Source organism: Eupeodes corollae, chromosome 2 (assembly GCF_945859685.1).
Source record: "Eupeodes corollae chromosome 2, idEupCoro1.1, whole genome shotgun sequence".
Classification (NCBI taxonomy): domain Eukaryota; kingdom Metazoa; phylum Arthropoda; class Insecta; order Diptera; family Syrphidae; genus Eupeodes; species Eupeodes corollae.
In genome coordinates, this window is record NC_079148.1 from 38,167,100 (window position 1) to 38,190,557 (window position 23,458).

Sequence of the window (23,458 nt, forward strand, 5' to 3'; positions counted from 1 at the left end):
ATTAAAAGGACTATCATACCCTACCGTAGGAATAAGTTGGTCTTATTTGTCAATTGAAATGCAAAAAAATTGAAGTTGTTTCACTTGTTGGCCTAATTTCTTTTGGCCTATTTTAACGGCATATCTCCTAACATATTCTTACATCTTTACTTTGGAAGTATAATTCCAAATATAAGTCATAAATTTAAGGAAGCATCCAGAAATAAATTGGCTCGAAACTAAAGTTTTCTTTTCTTTGAGACATAAAGAGTTTTTAGAAAATAAGGATCATGAAATTCTCGGGAAAATCTTTTACTGAAATCAAGAGTCTTGTTAGCCTTTTTAATTGCATAGTCAAAATGGTCAATAAAAGTTAGTTTTGATTCCAACACTATCCCAAGATCAGTGAAACCTGACAAATTACAAAATGGTGATAAATTAACCGCATAATTATGACATATTATCAATATTTTTATTTTATTTGTGTTTAAGGCTATCATTAATATTGCACTATTCCCGAAAATTCTGAGGGTCTTTATGAAAAAAACTAACTTTCTTCAACAGAGTTAATTGTACCCTAACATCATTAAAATAAATAAGAAACATAGAACTAACTAAGACGGACAAAAGATCATTAATAAATAGTACAAATAATAACGGACAAAGGTGACTAACCTGAGGTACACCAGAGTTAACAGTAAAAATTTAGAACCTTTACTTTTAAAAGTAACATTTTATAAGCTTTCTTTGAGATATGAAGATATCCATAACAAAAATCTGTCGTTGTTTTACCTTTACATATTATCAATGTTCTCTTCCAAGGCGATAATCGTCTCCGGCTTGTGGAGACAAACGATTTTACATAATCCCAAAACAAAAGAGGCTGGAATGCGACCCACACTGATAGTTTCCCATCCCGTCTGTCAATTTGTCTTGCTTAAAAGTTTGTCTATATGTACTCGCATCAATTTTTACCAATTTGCGTACTATTTTTTGTAGATTTTACTTTTTATGAAAAAACGGACTGTGGGATTTTTATATAAAAATTACTGAATATCGAAAACAATATTTTCTGTGTAAGAAAATAAGCTTGAAGCCAATATTTTTAATTTTTGAAAACCTATTTGAGTCGAAAGTAAATTTTTACCAAATTTTAGTATTGTCTTTCTTAGAGTTTTATTTTTTGTAAAAAAAAACTTTCAATTCGATTTTTATTATATTTCTTATAAGATAAAATTAGTTTGAAGCCAATATTTCAAATTTTTAAAAAGATATTTGAGTCGAAAATAATTTTTTAACAACTTTTGTTAATTTTTTTTTTTATTTTTGTATAAGAAAACTGTGAATTCGATTATTTTCAAGATGTTACTGAATGTTGAAAACAATATTTTTTGAATGATACAAAATTCAAGCCAATATTTTGAAATTTTGAAAAGATATTTGAGTCGAAAATCATTTTTTACGAACTTTAATACATTTTTTTCTAAAAAAACTGTCTATTTGATTTTTCTCAAAATTTGTCCTAATGTTGAAAACAATACTTCTTATAAGATAAAATTAGTTTGAAGCCAATATTTCAAAGTTTTGAATAGATATTTGAGTCGAAAATCAATTTGTACCAACTTTTGTTAAATTTTTTGTAGGTTTTTAATTTTTTGTACAAAAACTGTCAACTCCATCGTTTACTGAATGTTAAAAATAATATTTTTTCAAATATAAAAGTAGTTTAAAGTCAATATCTACAATTTTTATAAAGAAATTTGAGTCGAAAATCAATGTTTACTAATTTTTATTAATTTTTTTTTTAGGTTTTTATTTTTGTAAAAAATGCTATCGATTTTTATCAAAATTTTATCAGATGTCAAAAGCATTATTCTAAAAAGCATTATTCTAAAATTTTGGAGGTGACAATTTTTTTTTCAGCTTTTTTGATTTATAAAAAAAACCGTTAAATGGATTTTTTTCAAAAAATATACTTCTTTGATATCACGTTACAATATATTATATAAAATCTAATTCAAGTCTCTAGCGTTTTTGGTTCGGAAGATATTAAGGGATAACCAAATGTTCACCTTTTTATCAAACTGATATGGTAAAAAAAACACCCTCGCAATTTTCTTGAGAGACCTTTCTGCATTTTTCTGCTTTATTATCTGTATAACAAAATTTATTTGAAATCAATATCTCTTCTGGTTCTTGAGCTATGGACGACGAAAAAAACTTCATAAACGTACGGACCGGACGTACGGACGTACGTACACACGCACGCACAGACTCTAGGGACCTTGGAACGTCGAGAAATGTCAAAATTTTCGATTTGACAAATCGGATCCATTACAATAACTTCCTATGGGAAGTTAAAAATTAAGTGGTGGTAAATCGCAAACACCTTGGAGGCCACGCCCGCCGCAGCAGGTACTCGAAGTGGGTTATTGCGCGCACCAAAAGTTTCTTTTAAGAAATTGATGCGATATACGAAGCCAAACATTGTTTTATTGAACCATTAGCACGATTTGCAAAACGCTGTAGAGTAGGAAGTCTATTGTGAGCATTAAGCAAGTGACAGCTGTCCAAAAGGCCAACTCCAAGAAAAGTATTAAAATATTGGCAACAACCCTTCTAAAAAAAAAAACAAATAGTGTATTGCTTTTATGCAATAGCTCGTTTTTAAATCTTAATTTTACTTTATTGTCTAAGCAGCATAAAAACAGACAATGTATAGTAAATGATTTTTTGATGAACAATTTCTTAATCACAAATGTCCGTCGTTACTACAGTAAAAGTTTGATTGTTTCACTTTCGTTCACTTAAATTACATAAGACTATATTTTGTATATTAATATTTTTCCAAGTTAAGATAATCTTACAAAAAAATGTATGGGCAACAGTCATACAATAAAATAAAAAAATTGTCTCTTTCCTGACGAAATTCACCTTTAAGGAAAATTTTTACAATAGAAATATAATGAAAACCCTTTGCTGCCCTAAGTAATTTTATCTTTTTCGCTGGTGATACAAAAGATAGATCATATAATTCAAAAATATCAGCATCTTAAATGATTTTTCCTATCGTCTGCCATTAAAAAGAAGGATATAAGATGTAAGACGTTGATGTTTATCATGATGTCGATAAATACTCAACACAAAGGTTCATACTTATAAGGATTCTGTCGACCAAACAGTCGACAACGAAAGAACCGAACATGCTACATTGTGATCGATAGTTTATGGAACATGGAGCTATGTATAGAAGACTGTAACAGAGGTACACTTAAGTCACAAAACCTTTGGCCCTATCTGGTGAAAGTAAAATTGCTTTGGTAATTTCCGAGAAAAGTAATGGTAAAATCAAATTACCATGAAACACCCTCAAACACACAAACTTATACGTATTTCTATTATAGCCTAGCTCCTGGGTAACGCGTTATATACACTGGATAGGGTAGTGTACCTCGTTTCGAGCGGTGAAAATGGTTTCTTGTCATCTTTTTCCGCACTGACTATAAGACACATATACTTTACCTACACCTCTATACCTAAGAACAGCTTATTGAAAAGTGAAGTGTTCGTAAGATGGTAGCGATGATGGTAGCATTTGTGTTGAAAGATTCACACCTAATTGAATAAGCTGAAATTAAATTGAGTTGTAAGATTCTATGATGTCCTTTGGAGCGCGGGGTCCTTGAGATTTTGTTTTCTTTTTTTTGTTCGATGTTTCTTTTCTACTTTTCTTGTTGTTTGTGATGTAAACCTCATACCATCATAGCTTTATACATTATGACCTCCTGGCTCCTACCTAAAGGTATATGAATAAGTTTCAACCTTTTAGATCCATTTCGAAGTTTCTATTTGATCTTATGGTATAGGCCGTTGGCGTTGGAAGGTATGCGAAAATATAATATAGGTAAGCTTCTTTGGCTCTCTTTGGACAGTCAGCAAACGATGATGGACAGTTCTATTGAAATTTAAACTTTTTGAAATGAAAGACTAACATTGTATGTACATAATTGATTACGTACTCAAAGAAGATTATTTAAAAAATACACACCGAGTTGGTGTATGTAATTTCTTAGAAAATGTAAAAATAAAATATTCTAAACTGTGTTCAATGGGTTCATGCTTTTAAGTAAGTTCTATGTCTTCAGATTTGAATAATAACAGGAAAAATAAAGCAAAGCACTTAAATGATTGCTTCTATTAAAATTATGTAAATCCTACTTAAATATATAAAAATAAGAAGTGAAAATAGGAGCAGGATATATTTAAAGGAAGAGCGGGAAATTTAAGGGTACAGATGAATCGGTGCCACATTAAATTATTTATTGGTAATATAATTTGTAAATATCGAGCTGTCTGTTCCTCTGTCAAATTAATGTAAATGATATACAAAATTATCGGACGCGAGAAAAAACAGTTTACAGCTGATTCATCAAAAGTCCATGAATGTCCTTTATAATAAACTACACGACTGGGAGCACGAACTTGCATGAAAAGGTTTTGTTTAAAATTAGTACCCTAATTTTTAGTCAATATAAGATCTTGTTCAGAAAATAATTTAAATTAAATACAAAATATTACAATCACTCTATTACCTTTAGCTCCAAGGAAAATTGAAAACAAAATGAAGGTTTTATGTGGGAGCAATATAAAAATTATATTTAAAAAAAAAAGCCAAGTGAAGAAAAAAAATATCTTAGAAAATGTCATAAAAATGTATCAGGTAAAATCCGAATTTTCAAATTTTGACCAAAAATATTTGTATGGGACTGCTCTTATTTTTTGGGCCTACAACCATTAAATAAACTGCTAAGGCAAATCTGTTTCATTCCAAGTGTAAACTCATCGTGTTTATAGAGTTTATAGAGGTGAGGACAGACGGAATCACCTGGCGCACTTTTTTTCGACTTCTGCAATACTTTCCATACAGTTGTTTAAACGTATATAATGCTTCCCAAAGCTTAAGTGTTTTAAGGTTAAACTAGTATTCATCCCGAAATCAGTAGGTGTGGCCATAAAATACGATACCTATTTAAGAAGCATTTTCGACGAATGTCAGCTAAAAGAATCTCAGCACGACCGGCAGACAATTTATTTTATAAGGAATTTACTTTTTGTACCTTGTTAGACGTAGGAGGTACTTTCAATTACATCCTTACTGAATCGATTCACGAAGCACTTAATCACTTCAGGGTAGATGTTTTTATTTGAGAATGTATAATTTGTATGCAAAGTGATAGAAGGATTGAAGCTTCGTTAGGTAATACAATCTCTTCCAAACATTTGAGAATACCCCAGGGTTGTAGCTTATGTCGATGATTTGTACTGGTTTTGGGAAAGTTAGTCACTATGATTTGCGAAATGACGGAGATGGGTCCGAAGAAAAAAAAAGAAATCTAAAATTCCAGCATTCACTCTACCCCGACTGAATGGTCAAATCCTGTCTTTCCCCTCAAGCGCACAATATCTAGAAATAAACATTGAAGAACGGGTTAAGAAGCCCTTTCTTATGGATCAATTGTGTGATGGCCTGCGCTTGACAAGAAATACAACATCGACAGAAGAAGGGGTTCAAAGAAGAGCTACACTACAGAGGCCCTTCGATCCATGCCCAACAGATGTTTTAAATGTGATTCATACCGTGAAGTGCGCTAATGCTTACAGAAACAAACTGTTGGTTTTTTAGACTCTATGAGTAACGAGCTGATAATATTTTTTATATTTTACGACAGACACCGATCACTGCACCCCTGCCTTGAACCTTAGTTCGTTACTGACTGGTCCTTAATTGTCTCTTTGTCTTTTCCGCTACCTAATTTTGACAGTGTACTTCAGGATTTTAAATACTCAAAGCAAATTCAAGCCAACATAGAAACATGGCTTTCTGCACTGACAGTCAGGCGTCTGACTCTGACATGACTATCAATTCGCTCGCCACATTATCTATACTGATCCAACAATGTCGGGGTGAACTATCCAGCCTTAACATTAACCTCCATGTCACTCTTATTAGGGTTCCAGGTCATAGTGGCGTTGATGCATATGAACAGGCTGATGAGTTGGCATGGCATGATCAGCAATTCATAGCTCTCTAGCGGAAGAAGTAAATGTTCTTCTTGGAGCTATGAAGGGCAACATTTTCCTAGTTTTTATGATAGAATCCAACCCGATTTTGAACAGTCTAACGGACTGTACCATATCCAGAAAGATATGGCCTACTAACAACAAAAATCTATCTATCGAACTTTTATGAAGATACAGGGTCACTGCAATACGTACTGGACATTTGCCGATAGGAGAGCATGCAGCAAAGGTGGTATTCCTTACAATACTTACTGCCGCAGCTACAGAGACCAACCTGAAAGGGAAACTGTGACTTCTTTTTTCTGTGACTTCTTTTTTCCGAGATGAAAAGACCTGATTTAATTTCGGAGCCCGATGAAATATGTTTAGGGTAATTCTGTCATTATAAATCCGTCATAACAGTCAAACAATTATGATGTATCACATTTAGTAAAAAAAACTAAGTTTCAGAGTGGTACCGAAATGGAAAGGCCATCAGTTAAAAAAAATATTATTTCTTTTTATTTCATAACTAGCAAGAAGACTAAATGATCCAGAATCAAAAAAGTAAGGTTAGGTTAGGTTAACGTGGCTGCGGATTTAGAATCTACACATTTAGGCCAAAAGAAAAGGCCCATTGTTATGCAAAATGAATCTAGAGAATAACTTCAAACTAGTCGAACCATTTTGAGCTTTTTATAAAGCGAAGAAGATATTTTATATGCTTTTTAGCTAGTTCACTGGGATTATCGAAAGAGTGGTCTCCCAGATGAAGTTTGCGTCTTAGCGAAAGAGCAGGGCAAGTGCAGAGAAGGTGAGAGATTGTTTCCTATTCTTCCTTGTCCATACAGTTCCTGCAGAAGTCATTTGAGGCTACACAAAGTCGTATTGCGTGTCTACCTAAAAGACAGTGTCCCGTAAGGAAACCTATAAGGGAGCAAATATGAAGTCTGCTTTGAGATAACAAGAGTTTAGAGCGCTTTAGGTCCAGTGAAGGCCATATGAGTTTTGTGGCTGCGCATGTTGGAAAATTGTGCCACCTAGAATTTGCTATCGCAAAAGCTGTTTCTTTTAGCATGAGTTTAGATGCAGCTATCGGTATACCTATCTCGTCAATTTCAGGTGAAATAGGCATGAGGGTTCCATTTTTAACGAGTTCATCGGCTCTACAATTTCACGTGATATCTCCGTGGCGCGGCACCCAACATAGGTGAATGTTAAATTGCTGCGCCATCTCCATAACGGACGATCGAAAATCGAGAGCCGTTTGGGATTCGGTTCAGATACCATCAAGTGATTTAATAGCAGCATGACTGTCAGAGAAGATGCGGATATCAAAACTTGATATCACATTTTCTGTTAGCCAGGAAAAAACCTTTTTAATAGCTAAATTTTCCGCTTGGAAGATGCTACAATGATTAGAGAGGCGGAATAAGATTCTTAAGCTTTTCTGATTACACCACTACCAACTCCCACAATTGTCTTGGACCCATCTGTATAAATATGAATTCTTTTGCTATCCAGGAGTTTTTGTCTTCCCATTCATCTCTGGATGGAATGGATACCTCGAATTTTTTTATAAATAGAAAGTTGAACTCTGTTAAAAAATGACTTAGCATCATGATGTTCGAAAAAAAATCTGCTTTGCTTATAAATTTTTAATACAATCTTTTGGAATTATTTATTAAACACTAGAAACCACTGTAAAAGATTCTTATACAATTTTGTCTTTTCTTTAATCTCAAAATAACATTCCAAACAAACATATTAAATGCTACATTTATTTGCGTCTACTCCTTTATCACCTTAAAATTCTCTGCTTCTGCTTTATTATTCTTTAGAAAAACTTAAAATCTCTATGAATTTGGCTCTAAAGACTTTTACAGTTTTCTTATTCCACTGAACTTTAGTATAATTCCACATCCTTTGAACAATTAGTTTTTATTCCCGAAAATAATATAAAGCCACTCAGAAAAGAACAATTTAGCATCATTAAGATTTGTTATCTTCATCAGCATTTTTCTTTAAGATTATTTTAGTTTTAGAATCCGCAAGACCCTATTGGGCTAGCTACGAGTATATCTGCTATCGTTTCAAATTTGCTAATTGATAAAAAGCCAAAAAGGGTTTAAAATCAACTAGGTTATATAGTTTCTTATAATCATTTTCAAAAAGAAAGGAACAATTGTGAACGTCATAGAAAGGACATAACTTAATGATTATAAGTAGCTTAGAATATGTTAACAAAAAATAATTTATTGCATTGTGCTTTTCCCGAAAATTAACTTGGAATAACATAAAAAGAACCTTAAAGTCTTGCCAAAAAAAATAGTTGTATTTATTTTTGAAATAATTTTTTACCCAAAACCTTAAAAAGAAAGTTTATGAACTTATTTTATGCATTTTAAGAAAACAAAAACAACATTACTTCAGGATAACCTTAGACAATTAACGAGATATTTTTAATAATTCGTTTTATTTCTTAAATTGAATTTTAAATAGGTACTTTCTCAAAGCTACATCAATGAAAAATATGTTTCAAGTTTGAAGCCTAAGCCTTAAAGCCTTAAAACCATGTCTCATTTCCACAGCTCAACATGCTTACTCTAAATGAAAATCAGTAGAATCAGCACTTTATTCGCTGGTACGTATTATTGAATATTCCCTCCAATACAAAGGATATAACTTAGTAGCGTTCCTAGATATTGAAGGAGGTTTCAACAACATCAGTATCACAACGGCAATGTATAAGCTGAAATTAGAGAAATCACTCATAGATCTTATAAGTCTCATGCTCAAAAGCAGGACAAAAACTTCTAGCATGAGAAGTTTTGCTACGACCGGATCGGTGAATCGAGGCACTCCCCAAGGTGGGGTCCTTTCGCCTATTTTATGGAACATGGTAGTAAACGACCTACTAACATCATTGGTAGCAGAGGGTTTCAGGGTGATTGCCTATGCTGACGACGTTGCAATATCCGTATCTGGGAAGCACCCCCAAGTTCTCTCGGAACTCCTACAAAATGTATTAAATAGGCTGACAAAATGGGCTAAGCAATGTGGATTTTACGTCAATCCACATAAAACAGAATTAATACTCTATTCTAGAAGATATAAAATTCCTCAGATTAGCCCACCCAAGATTATAGGAATACCATTAAGCTTTTTTGTCCAAGCTAAATATTTAGGCCTCATTTTAGACAAAAAACTAAATTGGAAGGCAAATATTGATGAAAGAGTAAAAAAGGCTATGATCAAAATGGTTGCTCCCCAAAAATAACCCACTGGCTATACACTTCGGTAATCAGACCTATACTCATTTATGGGGCTGTCGTATGGTGAACCGCACTGGACAAGATGGTAAATCTAAATAAGTTCATCAAAGTCCAGCGGTCAGTAGGTATGTGCGTCACAGGAGCACTTCGCTCAACACCAACCGCAGCACTGGAAGTGCTTTTTAACCTATCACCTCTCGACATCTTCTCCAAAATGGTGGCAGCCAACTCATGTGTGAGGCTTAGAGCCACCTCTCAATGGAACAGTAACAATACTGGACATTCTATAATTCTAGACAGTTTCAGATCCATCCCAAATCGCTTAGACTATACCACCCCAAAAATGGTATTCGGTAAAATCTTCCATGTGTCCATCCCTTCAAGATCCTCCTGGGAAGAAGAGAGGAACCTGGGAGACGATGATTCAAAGACCGATCACGTAGTTGGAAGTGGTATCTATTTGGAACAACTGAATCTCATTCTATCATACAGACTTCCCAATCAATGTAGTGTATTCCAGGAAAAAGTAATGGCGATTAGAGAGGCACTATCATTGCTCAAAGAAAACGGTATATCTTGCAAGGATATACGAATCTTCTCGGACAGCCAAGCCGCTCTTAAATCTTTCGCGTCTGTCTCCACAAACTCTTAAACAGGCTACGATTGTCGATCATCTCCGAATGAGATGACGGAACAGTTTAAAATTCACCTCATTTAGGTGCCGGGCCACAGAGACATTCCGGGAAATTGCAAAGCTGATGAGCTCGCCAAAAAAGGAACACTTGTGCCTAATGTTAGACAAAAACATGATATAGGAACACAACTTGCTACATGCAAATATCTTCTCAAACTATATGCTCTAGAATCAACAAATGCTAGATTGTCACAGAGTACCACCTGCCTAGCAACCAAGCAAATATGGTGAGCATACAAAGTATAAGCTCTACAATTGGAGTAATAACAGGACACTGCCTCATAGGAAGTCATGCTCTGAGGCTAGGGGTCTACACAAATGACTTCTGTATAAGCTGCATGGACGAGGAGGAAGAGGAAACAGTCCAACACCTTCTATGTACATGTCCAGCACTCTCCATTAGAAGGAATAACTTTCTCGGTAATCCCTTCGACGATTGACACAAAACGTCTCTCTAACTTTTTTAAAAGTACGAAATGGTTTGTTTAAGTTCATTACTCTCCCATGAGTAACCCCATTAGTGGTATCACAATGGACCACCAACCTAACCTTGAAGCCTATGGAACTATGGAACACTTAATTTATGAAAATTATCATTTGGTGTTTTATGTACAGACTTCAAAAATATGGTACAAACAAGAGAAACTTATTTATAATTAACTTGGCAAATATGGTATTGTTTTGTATTCCGATAAATTAACAAAAAACTGTTTTATTTAAAATAAAAATGCATATTTGAAAACAATTGATAGTTTTTTACAAAAACACAAATACAAAGATATCCTTGGAAATTCAGTATTTGACACAGTATCTGATGTTGTTTTTAACAAGTACTGAAAATAAACTTTTAAAATAGTTTTTAACAAAAAACATTCAAAAATAATAAACACATTTTGTTTTTTTTTTTTGGATATTGCATATTGAACTCAATGTCGTAATATATTTCATAACCCAAAAATATTATGAACAAATGATTGTGAATTTAAGGATCACATGGCATCCATTTTATCAACACGTTTTAACACATAACTGTGTGCACAGAAAAAAAATGAAAAACAACAATAATCAAATACCATTTGTTTTATTTTTTGATTACCCAAATTCATCGCTTTTATTTTAAATATTGAAAAAGAACAAACAAAAATGTTTCATTGATCATAAAGCTGCATATTTTTCAAATTATATAAAAACAAAATATTATGGATACAAATTATCAGAATTATGACATATGAGTTTTATGAATACAACATGGAATACATACTTTTTTTTACAATGTAAAAAAATATATATAAAAAAGAAAACAAGTAGTTTTTATCTGATACGAATCAAATTATAAGACAAACAAAAAAGGTATAAATAAAATTCATTTTTTTTTTAAATAAAATAAGCAAATAGAATGTTAAATTAGAAAGTTATATTGGACTGAAACAAAGTATTTATTTGTTTATGGTAGATTTTAAATATTTTTTTATTTAACATCGTATTTTAATTCCATGCATTTATATTTCTGCAACACTTGGCACGTGTACATTGCATAAATAAAAACACATTTTAATTGCCAAGTCGAAAAATTATTGGTTTTGTGAAGATACAAAATTGAAATTTTAAATAGTTATAAATACTTAAGACTCCAATAAAATGACTTTTCTCAATCCCTGTGTCTTTCCAATAATAGGTTTGATCTATATATAAACGGTGATTTTTTAAGAGCTTGAGAACTTTAAAAAAAAAAAAAAAACGCATAAAATTTGCAAAATCTCATCGATTCTTTATTTGAAACGTTAGATTGGTCCATGACATTTACTTTTTGAAGATAATTTCATTTATGTTTCATTTAAATGTTGACCGCGGCTGCGCCTTAGGTGGTCCATTCGAAAAGTCTAATTTTGGGTAACTTTTTCGAGCATTTCGGCCGGAATAGCCCGAATTTCTTCGGAAATGTTGTCTTCCAAAGCTGGAATAGTTGCTGGCTTATTTGTGTAGACTTTAGATTTGACGTAGCCCCACAAAAAATATGATATTGACGGCGTCAAATCGCATGATCTTGGTGGCCAACTTACCGGTCCATTCCTTGAGATGAATTGTTCTCCGAAGTTTTCCCTCAAAATGGCCATAGAATTGCGAGCTGTGTGGCATGTAGCGCCATCTTGTTGAAACCACATGTCAACCAAGTTCAGTTCTTCCATTTTTGGCAACAAAAAGTTTGTTAGCATTGAACGATAGCGATCGCCATTCACCGTAACGTTGCGTCCAGCAGCATCTTTGAAAAAATACGGCCCAATGATTCCACCAGCGTACAAACCACACCAAACAGTCCATTTTTCGGGATGCATGGGCAGTTCTTGAACGGCTTCTGGTTGCTCTTCACTCCAAATGCGGCAATTTTGCTTATTTACGTAGCCATTCAACCAGAAATGAGCCTCATCGCTCAACAAAATTTGTCGATAAAAAAGCAGATTTTCTGCCAACTTTTCTAGGGCCCATTCACTGAAAATTCGACGTTGTGGCAGATCGTTCGGCTTCAGTTCTTGCACGAGCTGTATTTTATATGGTTTTACACCAAGATCTTTGCGTAAAATCTTCCATGTGGTCGAATAACACAAACCCAATTGCTGCGAACGGCGACGAATCGACATTTCACGGTCTTCAGCAACACTCTCAGAAACAGACGCAATATTCTCTTCTGTACGCACTGTACGCATTCGTGTGGTTGGTTTAATGTCCAATAAAGTAAACTGAGTGCGAAACTTGGTCACAATCGCATTAATTGTTTGCTCACTTGGTCGATTATGTAGACCATAAATCGGACGTAAAGCGCGAAACACATTTCGAACCGAACACTGATTTTGGTAATAAAATTCAATGATTTGCAAGCGTTGCTCGTTAGTAAGTCTATTCATGATGAAATGTCAAAGCATACTGAGCATCTTTCTCTTTGACACCATGTCTGAAATCCCGCGTGATCTGTCAAATACTAATGCATGAAAATCCTAACCTCAAAAAAATCACCCTTTATATATATAAATAAGTTTCTTTTCAAAAAGTCAAATGTCATTTAATCAAAGAAAAACCTTGATACATATACGTGTATATTCTTTTTCGGAAATCGTTGGTTAGTTTTTTTTTTTCAATTAATTTTTGTATGCGTACAATGTTTCCATTTTAGTTAAAAAATGTTTATAGTATGCAGTTCTTAAGAGCTTATTAATATACATTTAAAATTACGTTTGAATTAAAAAATATTGACTAGTTTCTGAGATTTAGAATTTTGATGAAAAAAAAAATATTTCTTTAAAAATCAAAAATTCAAATTCATCAAATATTATTAAGACAGTTTATTTAAAATTCATTAATAAGTTATTGAGAATATTTAAAAGCACTGTAATAATTCTTTGAAGCGAGGTACCCTTCTGAAGCAATAAAAAACTATATTTTTTATATTGGAATAATCCAAGTTAAAAAGCAAAATTTTAGAGAAGATTTAATAAATATCGGTTAGTTTTGAAATGTTCGATGATTGCTTTTTCAGAAATTCAATGCGTTGTTAAAGTGTTTGTCGGTAAATTTAAGTAATAGGGTAGTTTTTACTTGTCAAGTGACAAAAGATGACATCTTCAGAAGCAACATTTTTAGCTGTCTATTCGAAACAAATGCTCACTAGCCAATTCCCTGAGAAGAAATCCAAATTCGGATCTTTACTTGTCTGCAGAACAAGAAAAAAGGGCTCAAAAGATTTTGATTACAATTCTAAAGTTTTTTTTTCATTTAGAAAAATGAACAGGAAACAAATAGAGTGTTGATATATATTAAAAGGCAATGTTAAATATGAACCGCACCTAGCGGTAAAAAATACATATTTCTCTTCTTCTGTATCTTTTCCATTTGCATTATCAATTTTTTTTTTTATAATAAGCGCACACTCAAAGAAATATATTACCCTTATTATGTAGACACAGTGTGAGCACTAGGAAAGGGAGAGAGGGGTTGAAAGGAGATGTCGGAGCCCATTGGGCATCCTGAATATTGCAATAGATGGGAAAGACAGAGTGTGGTAAGGCATTCCACATTCGTATAGTACGGCTAATGAACAAATCTCTGTACTTGACAGAACGACCGAAGTTGGGCTCGGTATATTGATGAGCATTCCTAGAAACGCGAGTATTGCGGTTGAATTGTTTAAGGGGAGGAATGCAACTGGCTATTTCTCTAGATCAGAAACCATTAAAATAACGGTAAAAGAGGGTGAGACAAGAAACATTTCGACGATGTTCAAGTGACGTAAATGATCTTATTATGGTAATATCACCAATCAATCTAAATGTTTTACGTTCAATACTATCCAAGAGGCTTAAGTAAGTTGCAGGAGCACCAGCCCATATATGGGAGTTATACTCAAGCTTTATACGTATAAAAGTCTTGTAAATAACAGCTAGATCAGAAGGGGAGAAAAACTTCTTGCATCGCCTTAGAAAACCCAAACATCTTGCGGCATTTTTGGCGACATCGCGTATGTGATCGTTCCACAAAAGGTGGTTGGTGATACACATACCAAGAATATCGAGATGTTCAGTTTCCTCGATGCAAGTGTCATTTATGGATAATGGCAGGGTGGTATATTTTGCTTTAACGATACAGGACAGCATTGGGTTTTCGAAGCATTTAATTCCACGCGGTTTCTTGTTCCCCATTGTACAATGCTGTTTAGGTCAGAATTTAATGAGTTTATCATATTTTGTCGTTCCAGTTCCACATCCAAAGAAGAGGGGTGTGAATCTGAAAACGAAAATGAAAAGCTAAGAGTACTATCGTCAGCGAAACTATGTATTGGATTAGATGTTGCAGACAGAAGATCATTAATAAAAATGAGAAAGAGTGTTGGAGATAAAACAGAACCCTGGGGCACACCAGCACGACTTGTATTGAACGATTTGAAAGGTAATTCATGAAAACGGAAAGCACTCATTTTCGATAAGAGAGCCTGATGCCAAATCCTATCAAAAGCTTTTGAAATATCTAATGCAATAATCTTGCTTTCTCCAAAAATATGTAAAGATTTGTTCTGCTGTTCGGTGAGATGAACCATGAGATCACCAGTGGACCTATTGCTACGAAAATCATTCTGTCGGTCATTCAGAAGCTTCCGTTCTTCAAGATATTACTCGAGCTGATAATTAATCACCGTTTCCATGACCTTGGAAAGAAGTGGACGTAAGTGCAATAGGTCGGTAATTAGACGGTGAGAAAGATTCGCCTTTTTTGGGAACTTTAAACTGGTATGTGTAAAGATAATGATACACACTAAGACTTTTTTATATTAAACGTTAACATTCCTCGAAAAGGTTTGGAGTCTGTTTATAACGATCTCTCCTTGGCATTAGACTATCTTATAAATTTGTCCAGCTCTGACACCAATATCTTACTTTAAGGTGATTTTAATTTACCACACATTGACTGGATTCCATCCGAAGAAGAATCCTGCCTTGAAGCCTCTCCTTCTTCTTCACAAATGGAACTATCTCTTCTCGCTAAAGTCCTTCTTACTGACTTACAGCAAACAAGATGTATTAAAAACTCAAAAAATCGATTTAGTCTTTTCTTCTGACGCTATTAGTACTCTTGTTCTAGAATCTAGATCAGGAATTACTAATATTGGTACATATCATTCCCCTTTTGGACTTTTTTGACTTATGTAATCACCTTACTGATCACAGTAATTCCTTTGATTTTGATTTCAGAAGAGCCAATTTCCAACAGTTGTCTGAAGATTTAACCATTTCTGTAATTGCTGATACACTAGCATTTTCTAACGTTGACGAAAAGGTTTCTACTTTTTATAGGACCCTTAATTACTGTTTTGAAAAAAATGTACCGATAAAGAAATCAAAAAATACAAAGTTTAGCCACGAGAGAAATGCGTTTACTTCGAAACAAATGAAATAAGGCATGGAAAACGTATCTCAAAACTCTGTATCCAGTCAACTTCTCTTTTTATGTTGAACTCTTTAACCAATTTAAGTCTCTTTCTAATTGTTTATATGCTTGTGATGTTACTGATATGGGCATCTCTTTGAAAGAGAATCCTACAAAATTTTGGAATTTTGTAAACCCAATGAAAAAATCAGATGGTTTTCCAGCAAACTTCACTTACAAGAAACTTTCGTTAGACAAAACTGTTGATATCTGTAACGCTTTCGCAACAAATTTATGGGAGTCTTTTGTTAATAGCCCTGAAGAAGTTGATGAAGTATATTTTCATTATCTTCACTCCTTTTCGCAAAACTAGCTGTAGTCACATACCTGTGCTACAGAGTGCGGTCCTTGATCTTTTATCTGCGTTGAATGATGACTGCTCAGCCGGTCCTGATGGTATTCCCCCGATAGTACTAAAAAAGTGTAGTAATGCTTTAATTGAACCCCTTACGTTTTTATTCAAACTTTCTCTAAAAACAGGCGAATTTCCCAGTATATGGAAGAAGTCATTTCTAATACCAATTTTCAAGAAAGGTAACAAGTTGGATAATTGCAACTACAGGCCCATTGCAAAGCTTTCTTGCATTCCTAAAGTATTTGAACATGTTGTTTTTGAAAGCGTAGTATTTTAGTAAAAATATAATTTGCGAACAGCAACATGGTTTTGTGAAAAAAAGATCAAGCGTTACTAATCTCCTCACATTCTCAAATATATGCTTAAAAGTTTTAGAACAAGGTTATGAAGTTGACTGTGCATACACTGACTTTTCTAAAGCTTTTGACCAACTTAGCCACGGAATTATTTTATTCAAACTTGAAGCTCTTGGTTTTCCACCATTTTTCTTAGATTGGATCAAATCACTTATCCTATGAGGTAAAATTTAGAAATTGTCATCCAGAACCTTTTGTTGCTCAATCTGGAGTTCCCCAGGGAAGCCATCTTGGCCCTTTTCTGTTCATCCTGTCTATTAACGATGTTTCGTCATGTCTACGCTCAAGAAGACATTTTTGCTGATGACATGAAAATTTGTAAGATTATAAAGTCCACCCATGACCGTATCCTTTTACAATCCGACAATGATAGTTTCACATTTTGGTGTGGGAAAACTAGCCTTGCCCTCAACCCTTTAAAATGGCAGACGATAACTTTTACTTAAAACCTAATCAGTAACGTATTTGACTACTGTATATCATAGCAAAAACTCTGTCGTGTCTCCACATTTAAAGATTTAGGTGTACATTTTTGTTCCAACTTAGAGTTTACACATCACATTAATTATATTGTTAATAAGGTAAGTTCTATGCTTGGCTTTATAAAACGCTGGGTAAAGGAGTTCAATGATCCCTATGTTACTCTTTCTTTGTATAATTGCCATGTTCGTCCTCATCTTGAATATGCTTCGCAGGTATGGACTCCCTATTACGAAATTCATAGAAAATGTATTGAATCAATTCAACATAATTTCATTCGCTTTGCCCTAAAAGGTCTTCCTTGGGAAGATCCCTATGATCTCCCTCCCTATGAACATCGTATTTTACTTCTTCAAATGCAATCTCTCCATTCAAGGCGTGTTAATAATGACTAAGTACACTTTACATTTCTTAATATCAGACTAATTCAATTTGAACCATGGAAAGATACGTGACAAATCAACGCGTTAAAGTTACTCAGGCTTGTCGGTGATGAACAACATGCATAAAAGCTTGAATTTACACGGAAACAAGGTGCAACTTAAGGACTTAAGAACTAAAGCCTTTAATCAAGTTCAAGCGTCGTCAGTGGCAAGAAATGGTAACAGTGGATGATCAATTTTTGAAGAAAATCATCTTCAGGGATGAAGTTCAGTTTTACCTCAGTAAATTCATTAATATGGAGAATTAGGGGGAATGATAACCCAAGAGTGATTGTCTAATAACCAATGTACCCACAAAGATTGACTGTGCGGTGCGGTTTAAGGGCTGAATTATTTAAAAAAGACCGGTCAAGTTGTAACTGTGAATGGTGTTTGATATCGTAAGATGGTAACGAATTTTCTGCAGCCCGAATTGGATGATATGGATGTGGACGGTATGTGGTTTCAACATTTCCTTGGGGTTATTTAAAAGAAAAAGTGTACGTGGATAAACCAGCAACAAAAGCTGAAAGATGAAATAATTCGACACATCCACGGCATAGATACTCAATTATACCTCAGCGCCATCAAAAATTTGGACCATTGGATGAAGGTGTGAAGCCGAGGTCACAGCGGCCATTTGGCCGATATTTTTTTCCATATATATGTGAAATAAAACCATGAATAGGTACGTGTGATGACGGCCTTAGATATTACATATGGATATTGAGCTCACTCTAGAGTTACTATATTCTGGCAGTAATAACATTTGTTTTTGTTTTTCATTGCCACGTTGTCAGCAGTGCGAACACCGAATAACATTTTATTGTTTGATTCGGTATCTGATCTAGATTGTTAGCCGATGCCAAAAGTTGCATGCTGAGACCAAATTAATATATAAAAATGGCAGTAGAACGAAGCTTAAGAAATCTCTAACATATACTTGTACTAAACCAATATTATCATAATACATAAAAAGATAGAAGAAAAGGAAATGAAGACAATTATTTCCTGAATAATTTGTGTTTTATTCAAAATCAACATGGGCCCTTAAAAAACCACCGTTTATGTTTAATAATCCAAAAAAATGTCAAATTAAAATAAGTTGCTTCGTAATTTAATCATACTAATGTTAAATTGGATTTAAGTTTTAATAAAATTTTATAAATAACTTATATTTTATATCATTATATTCTTATATTATAATATTCTTGCAAAAATAAAAAAAAAACTTTTTGAACTGTTTTCATATATTTTAACAAAACTATACTTCAACAGAGAGGTCTCCTTATCGGTCGCTCATATTTCCTCAAATATCAAAATCACAATATTCACTTTATCACAAGTTTTGAATAAAAAGCCTTTGATGTACTTTACACAGGTACTCGAAAGTCCTTATGTTATTTAAAATCTCCACGCTTCATGACTATAGATGCATTGTATAAGCTCTGATTTCAAAAACTTATGTAGCAAAAGGAATCTACCTCACAGCAGCAACGAAATTATATATAAGTTAGTATATTTATCTTGATAAAGGTGTCATTCTCTCTTAAGGCTATTGAAAGATTTTAATTGCAAAACTTTATGTTGGCATTTACTCTTTTTATAGAATAAATTCAATGCGTTTGGCTTTGATCTTTTCGTTTTTTTTTTTTAATTTCTTTTTTTTAAATGACTAGAAGAAAAACTCCTGACATCTAATAATCTTTAACAACCTTTCACACTATAACCAACTCGGTGGACGGACGTAGGAAGGAGGACTATTATTCAAGATACTCTTTGCCATCATCTCATCTGTGCTGTCAACCAACACCAACTACACAACGAACACTCCTTTTGCCGACTAACTTTTCTCGTTAAATCTGGACATATAGATACATAGATACTTATATAGATATTTGTCTGTTCCCGTTTCTTTAGCTTTATATATTTTATGTATTATTTTTAAATAGGATAGCTAGATACTCTTATTATAGGAAACACCTTGAAGTGACACCAAATACCATTATAACATGGACAGAACATTACGAACATCCAACTTTTTCCTAAGCTCGCTTCCTTGTTTTGTATTCGTGTTCAAGGAATGGAAAGGGAAACGAACACAAAAAATTGCCTCAACCGGAAATATGATATTTATACCATTTCACACTTCGTCTTAGATATTAAACTTACCGGAAATTATACTTGATCCAACTAACAGCAACGTTAACCAACAACAGCAATTTGACCTGAACTTCATTGTCGGCCGATACTACTCTACTCCAACTCGTACTCGTATTCGTACTTGTCAGCAGCAGAAATAGGAGCAAAAGCAGCAACCGAAAACTTTTGTTACAGCTGACAAAAGCGATGATAAAAACGTGAAGGTGGTGGAGGACGAGACGAAGGTGGTAGTGTTTGTCTGTGAGTGATGGCTTCTGAAATGACTTTGCTCCTTTGAACTAATCGTCTTAGGCTAGGCGGTATTTTTTCCTGCCACAGCCTTCTAATTAGAGAAGTCCTCTTTGTCGGTAGGGCGATTGAATGGATAACTCGTTCTATGGCTATGCTCGCACTTTGCAAACGATGATAAGGTAGATGATGTGTGTTTAAAAAAAAACTGTACTTAGCTAACACAAACGCAAACGAATTAGTAGAATAACGTTGATGAAAGTTGATTGTGCATGAGACTTCCTCGTTGTCGTTGCTGTTGTCCTGTGAGTAATGGGCCATGCAAAAACGGATACCTCTACTCTCATCAGCACGGAACTTGCCACTCATTTATGTTATTTTTTCGAAGACACAACAACGACGACGCTGCCTTTGCCGATGCCAAGGACGATGACACGTTGCGTCTGGCTATTCGGTATTGGTTGTTGTCGTCCTTTTGAAGTACTTGTAGTTGTTGATGAGAATGTGAATAAGGAAGTAAGGACTTGTCTCCTTCAGATCGTCTGTTTCGGTCAATTTGGTTCAACGCAAATTTATTGCGGTCCCAACAACAACAATGGCTATTGCTGCTACTCCTACTACAACTACAACAACAGCTGTGATACACAACAACTGATGACACTTTTGAAGATGCTCCTTTCCAGCAGTGGTAATTCATTTCCAGTCTCTGGCCGTTTGATCCTTTCAATTGAAAGGATATTCGAAGCTCTCTTTATGCAAGTTGGCTTTTCGTCCTTTTAGTTCTTCGGTATTCTGAAGGGCTGTGTGTTTGTGTTTTTGATGAAATTGTTTCTCTTGTTGCCACTTCAAATGATGGACAGCCTCTTAATAGTGTGTCTAGTTTAGTTGAGCGATTCAATAGATAAAGAATGACTGACGAACCGTTCGTTGTTTGGCATACAAGCACTCAGGAAAATTTCAATCTGCAAAGAGTAGAAGAGAGTTGTTGAAAAGAATATACATATATAGCCAAATGTTAATGACATCTAAGAAATTGTATGCTTGAAATTTTCTTCTATTTTTATCGGAAGAATGATTGGTGCTGGGAAAGAAGGTATCTAATAAAAACATTTGAACTTAATTAAAAATATGCAAGATGGATTACCAGATTGACTAAGGTAAATATAGTTTTATTGATATATAGGAGTCCTCATAAAAGAGATATCAGGTTAATCAAGTTAAGCTAGATTTTTCTAGCCATTAGAATGAAATAAATTGATATGTAAAATTTAGAAGAAATATTGGTGAAAAAATGACGCAAAATCTTAAAGAACACATTTTCTAAATATTTAGCAATTAACCAAGCGAATCCAATATTGTAAAGCTTTTTTTTCTGTTTTCTTAAACTCTGTCTCCAAGAAATTCATCTTTTTATTTTTAATATTTTCATTTTTCGACACATCCCTGAGCTACAAATTTCTGTCCTTGGTCTTCTATTATATTTCATTTCTTACACCAATTTTCAAGAAAGGGTAAAAAGGTGGATATATAGCCTCATTACAAGACTTTTTTGCATTCTTAGACTTTTTCCACAAGTTGTTTTCCAGAGTGCAACATATTTTAGTAAGCATCTTATTAACGAACAGCAACATGGTTTCGTGGAAAAAGAGCAACCGTTACAAATCTCCTCACATTGTCAAACATTATGTTCAAACGTTTAAGAACAAGGTTAAGAATTTTATGTGAAGTGACTTTGACTGACTTTTTCAAAGCTTTTGGCAATCTAAACTCTTGGTTTTCATCCATTTTTCCTAGCTTGGATCAAATCTTACCTTGAAAATAGATTATAAGGTAAATTTGGTATTTGTCATTCAAAATCTTTTGTTGCTCAATCTGGTGTTCCCCAGGAAGGCCATCTTGTTCCTTCTCTGTTAACCCTGTCTATTAACTACGTATAACTTTAGTCTGCACTGAAGTTCTTATTTTTAATGATGATTTAAAGATTTTTTAAATGATAAAGACCACAAATGATCGTTTTCTCTTACAAACCAACAATAATAGATTTATATTTTGGTGTGAAAAAACAGCCTTTCTCTAAAACCTTTCAAAATGCCAGACGAAAGCTTGTACTAGAAATCGAATTGGTAGTGTGTTAGGTTATTTTATATCTCTGCTAAAACTTTAAAAGATTTAGGTGTTTATTTCTGTTCGAACTCAGAAATTACACATCACAAGAATTTCATTATCAATAAGGGAAGTTCTATGTTAATCTGTAAAAAAACAACAATTAAAGTCGATGTCAAGGGCTTTTCTTGCCTCTTATCCCAATTAATATGCGATCTGTGTATTATCGCCTCTAGGCACATCAAACCATTTTCTCATATGTACCTAATGTCTAATGCCGAAAAACCCCAGAAAAACCCTTCCAGAACCGTATTAGAAAGCCAATTGGCAGGACCTCAACGACTTTTTAGGAAACTTGAACTGTTCACTATGCTTCCTCGATAGTGAAATGAATTCCAGCGCAGATATAATAGCAAACTTAATTCTTTGTGGAATGACAAATTTTATCCCGAATAGGGTAACATCACTCAAACCCAAAGAAAACTAATGATGTGATTCGAGCTATGAAGAGGTTGTTAGGTTTAAAGATGTAAGTTTCCGGATTTATAAATCCAACCCACTGATGAAAACCGGAATAAGTTTAAACAAGCAAGCAAACGCTTGAAAAGAAATTACGGCAAAAATACTAAACGGTGATTTTTTAAGAGCTTGAGAACTTTAAAAAAAAAAACGCATAAAATTTGCAAAATCTCATCGATTCTTTATTTGAAACGTTAGATTGGTCCATGACATTTACTTTTTGAAGATAATTTCATTTTAATGTTGACCGCGGCTGCGTCTTAGGTGGTCCATTCGGAAAGTCCAATTTTGGGTAACTTTTTCGAGCATTTCGGCCGGAATAGCCCGAATTTCTTCGGAAAAGTTGTCTTCCAAAGCTGGAATAGTTGCTGGCTTATTTGTGTAGACTTTAGACTTGACGTAGTCCCACAAAAAATAGTCTAAAGACGTCAAATCGCATGATCTTGGTGGCCAACTTACCGGTCCATTCCTTGAGATGAATTGTTCTCCGAAGTTTTCCCTCAAAATGGCCATAGAATCGCGAGCTGTGTGGCATGTAGCGCCATTTTGTTGAAACCACATGTCAACCAAGTTCAGTTCTTCCATTTTTGGCAACAAAAAGTTTGTTAGCATTGAACGATAGCGATCGCCATTCACCGTAACGTTGCGTCCAACAGCATCTTTGAAAAAATACGGTCCAATGATTCCACCAGCGTACAAACCACACCAAACAGTGCATTTTTCGGGATGCATGGGTAGTTCTTGAACGGCTTCTGGTTGCTCTTCACTCCAAATGCGGCAATTTTTCTTATTTACGTAGCCATTCAACCAGAAATGAGCCTCATCGCTGAACAAAATTTGTCGATAAAAAAGCG

The 23,458-nt window shown here is 34.1% G+C and overlaps 1 protein-coding gene across 2 annotated transcripts in view; it reads right to left on the reverse strand.

Annotated features, from left to right (window-relative positions):
• LOC129944563 (neuropilin and tolloid-like protein 1) overlaps positions 1–23,458 on the reverse strand; it is a 217,089-nt gene that overhangs the window by 113,678 nt on the left and 79,953 nt on the right. For both annotated transcript variants that reach the window (XM_056054088.1, XM_056054089.1), the window contains exon 2: positions 19,764–20,944. In XM_056054088.1, coding sequence (XP_055910063.1) covers positions 19,764–19,830 — 67 coding nt within the window. In that variant the 5' untranslated portion in view covers positions 19,831–20,944. The remainder of the gene's footprint in view (positions 1–19,763; positions 20,945–23,458) is intronic.